The sequence below is a fragment of the Atta cephalotes genome, assembly GCF_000143395.1.
Source record: "Atta cephalotes unplaced genomic scaffold scaffold00003, whole genome shotgun sequence".
In the NCBI taxonomy this organism is placed as follows: Eukaryota; Metazoa; Arthropoda; class Insecta; order Hymenoptera; family Formicidae; genus Atta; species Atta cephalotes.
Genome location: NW_012130067.1, coordinates 306,612 through 310,551, shown reverse-complemented (window position 1 = coordinate 310,551; position 3,940 = coordinate 306,612). Strand labels below are relative to the sequence as shown.

General features: G+C 26.0%; 1 protein-coding gene across 1 annotated transcript in view; it reads right to left on the bottom strand.

The window, feature by feature from the left end:
* Positions 1-1,488: 1,488 nt before the first annotated feature.
* Positions 1,489-3,940, bottom strand: part of LOC105625691 (translocon-associated protein subunit alpha) — a 7,713-nt gene continuing 5,261 nt past the window's right edge. Inside the window, exons 2-5 of the mRNA XM_012207015.1 lie at positions 3,466-3,639; positions 3,120-3,379; positions 2,230-2,497; positions 1,489-1,562 (exon numbers count right to left, since the gene is read on the bottom strand). Coding sequence (XP_012062405.1) covers positions 1,489-1,562; positions 2,230-2,497; positions 3,120-3,379; positions 3,466-3,639 — 776 coding nt within the window. The remainder of the gene's footprint in view (positions 1,563-2,229; positions 2,498-3,119; positions 3,380-3,465; positions 3,640-3,940) is intronic.

The following is a 3,940-nucleotide window of genomic DNA, read 5'->3' as shown; positions in this document are numbered from 1 at the left end:
ATATATATATATANACACACACACACACACACACACACACACACACACACACACACACACACACACACACACACACATAAATTGTCGAATTCTTAAAATAAATTTACAAAAATTTGTTCATAAAAAAATTATTTTATTAAATTTTTATATATTAATACAATTAGGCCTAGTTTCACAATTCACGGTTAACTCTTAACAGAAGTTCGACTTATTCATTATCTCTTTCCAATTTTAGAATTGGAAAAAGATAAGAAACAAGCAAGTTGTAAAACTGGGCCTTATAAAATAATCAAATTTTATTTCTATTATACACGCATGCATGCATGTATGTGCACGCACACATGCACGTATACGTTCGTATTCTTCGTAGTAATAATACAGCTTATATAAAACATAACACAGCAAACAATTAAATTAAAAAAAAACATAGTTCTTAAATGCTATGTAACTATATATAGGTTTTGTGCAAAAAAATCATTGAGTATCATATTATACCATTCTTTCTATTGCTTTTGAACATACATGTATAAAGTTCAACATTCTGTAATATTACAGAATATAGTTCGCATGTGGCTTTCTTTATAATAGTATCTCGTTAAAAACTTATTAAGGAACTCCATGTGTTCTGCATTATTAATAGAAATTGAATATTTTCTTGTTCATTCTGACCAAGAGATTAAAGAATGAAATTATCTCTCCATAAATTATCTTTCAATAATGAATCGCAGTTATGTCTTGTAATACAAATTTTCCTGTATTAGCTTCAAATTATATACATATATATTTATATATATGTATACATATATGTATGTATGTGTATATGTATACGTGCGTGAGTATGTGTATATATATATATATATATATGTAGTTAATCTGATGAAAAAATTCACCATGTGAAAAATCAAGGACTTAAGATTATTCAAGATCATTAAAATATGTCTCCTATTTATTCTATCTTGATATAACTGTCAGTCCTCTATCTCTAATTATGTTGTTAAAAATTGTGAACTTTTTTATTAGACTTACTCTATAGAATGTCTCTTAAAAAATGCTCACAAACGATATTCCTGCGCTATTCCTGATAAAAAAACTGAATCTGGAACTTATGAATCATTTTGCAATTTTTTTTAGTTATCCCACAAAAAAGTAAAATATCTAAAATCGATGCATAAGATAATCGCAAAAAATTTTTAAAAGTTCATCTTTAAGATTGTTGAAAAATATTTTAAAATTGTCTTATCCATTGATTTCACTCGCTTATTCCACAATTTTTAAAAACTAATGTCGCGTTAGCTATTGCGAAAATTGCAAAAGGTTCATAAATTTTAGACTCAGTTTTTGATCAGGAATAGTGCTGTATGGTTCATGGGCATTTTTTAAGATACATTCTATATATGCATACACGCATACATACATACACATTACACACAACACACATATATATATATATACACACACCACACACACATACATACATACATATGTAATTTAATCATCAAAACCAATTGTTCTTTTTGTTTTCCTTTGCCTTGGACTTTGTTTTAGAGTTCTAGGAGATTTATCTGTAAACAAGCATTTGTTATTTTATGTTATTTTTTGTTTTAAAGTTCTTTACGCAATATTTTTTAACTTAATAATGTAAATTAAGAAATTTATAATATCAATCATTTATATAATTTGTAGCAATTGAGACAGTGAAATCTATTATCATTAAATGAAAAGAGAGAATTCGATAGTGAAATCTATTATCATTAAATGAATAGACAAAAATTAAGAAGCAATATTTCACATTAAGATGTTTTTAAATATTTTACAAAGCTACGATTATAGAGCTAGATTTTGCAATGATCCTTAAAACATAACAAATAAAATTATCTGTATCTCGCTTGTACTGTATAGTGCAAATAATGGAACGAATTTTTATCTATCTCTTTTTCTAAAAAAAAAAATCATTTTATAAGGATCTGCCTACAACTTTTCTTCTTATTATGAATATCATAATTACATTGTAATTTTCTTAGTTTATTTTAGCTATAACTGACAGAAATTGAGTAAAAATCTTCGTCATGACTTTCGCTGATCCTTAAAAATGCTAAAAGTTATAGCTATGTGTGAAGTTCCACAACTTCTCAATTTCATCAAAAAATTACTATTGTCCAATAAACTCGACTGATTTTAAATGTCATTATGTAAGCATTTTCATTAGCTTTTGGTAAATCTACTACTTACTGATTCTATTGAGAGTTTCCTTCGGCAGCCAATCGTAATCTACATTGTTAGGATTAGATGTACCCATTTCTACTGGTACTTTACGAGTAGTAGAAGAACGCGATTTACGTCCCAGAGATGATAATAATTGTTGACCTCCTACAAGAGTCAATATAACACATGCTGCGAGGAATACATAAAGAAAAATGGTTTCTCCATCAAGACCATCATCTATCTCTATGATTTGTACAGTTTCATTAAAGACTGCTTCATTGTAAGAAACGCCATTCTGCTGAAAAATATGATACATCAACATGCGCAAGTAATATATCCCTAAACATATCGAATTAAAAAAAGTATATATAATAAATAAAAAATGTTACATATATAGTGAAATGATTCTTCAAAATCAAAGATTTCAAAATTAATTTTAATAATATAATTTTCTTACTTTTCCATATATCACTTTTCTATAACACGTAAATATAAAATTATACTTGTGAAATTCTTACTTTAAAGTATTCTAAAGTAAACAGTACACAATGCATGTTTTCTTGTTGAGTTGTTTGTTCTAGTAAATTACTAGAATTGTACATAGAGATGTGTTTGAATTTCCCAAGTGCTCACCGAGAATCATGTCAGCCTTTAATGTACAGTAAACAAGAATGAAGTGATACATCCAGCTCTCAATTGGGAATTTGAATATAGCTTAGAACACATAATTTCTAGTAATTTACTTGAATACAAGCAATCAAACAAGAAATCGTATATCATGTGCCACTAAATTTTTTATTTTTCATGCTTCTCATTTATAAATTATATCATGTAGTTTTCTTTTGTCTAGATTGTAAACTTATTAAACATTTTTATACATTTTATATGTAATATCTTATATTTAATGTCATACATACGGTATCTTTGTAATTCAGGTTAACATTCAAACCGAACGGCCTTCCAGCGAAACTCTCAGATGGTATAAAAGAATAAGCTAAAGTAGCTTCATGTTTCGGTTTCACAACTTTGTTAAACGTGAACGTGGAGAAATTTTGAATATAGAAATTAAAGTCCATTGCATAACGAAAGGAAGCATCCAATGATTCCAAAACAAAGTCATTTTCACCCTTATTAGTAAATCCAACAAGAAATTCTATTATATTTCCAGCTGGCAATTCTGTTCTCAAATTTAAAATGAATTTTAGTATTATAAAAAATATTGTATATTTTAACCTTAACAGCAAAAAAAATCAATAAAAGTACCAAGAGTAGATAACGTATTATGAATAGGTTTTGTAAAAAGTATTGTCGTATCCGCATCAACTGAAGCATTACTAGTATCTTCTTCTGTTTCTTCATCAGTTATTATACTACTTTCTTCACCTTCTACATCAACAATATCATCAATATTCTCATCTTCTTGAGCATAGACATATGCTGCAAGTATAAATACAAATGTGTAAAGATCTATCAAATTTTACATAACATTTAATGTAAATAAATTTAATATAATATAAATTTAAATATTGAGTCATGTTAAATATATTTAACGCAAATTAATATAATTTAAATAAATAAATTATATTAAATATATACTAAATAATTTAAATAAATAATATAAATTATATAAAATATTAAACATATAGCAATAGTCATAATTATAATTAAAATAATAAGTAAACAGCTCAATTGTATATATATATATATATATATATATATATATATATATATAATAATA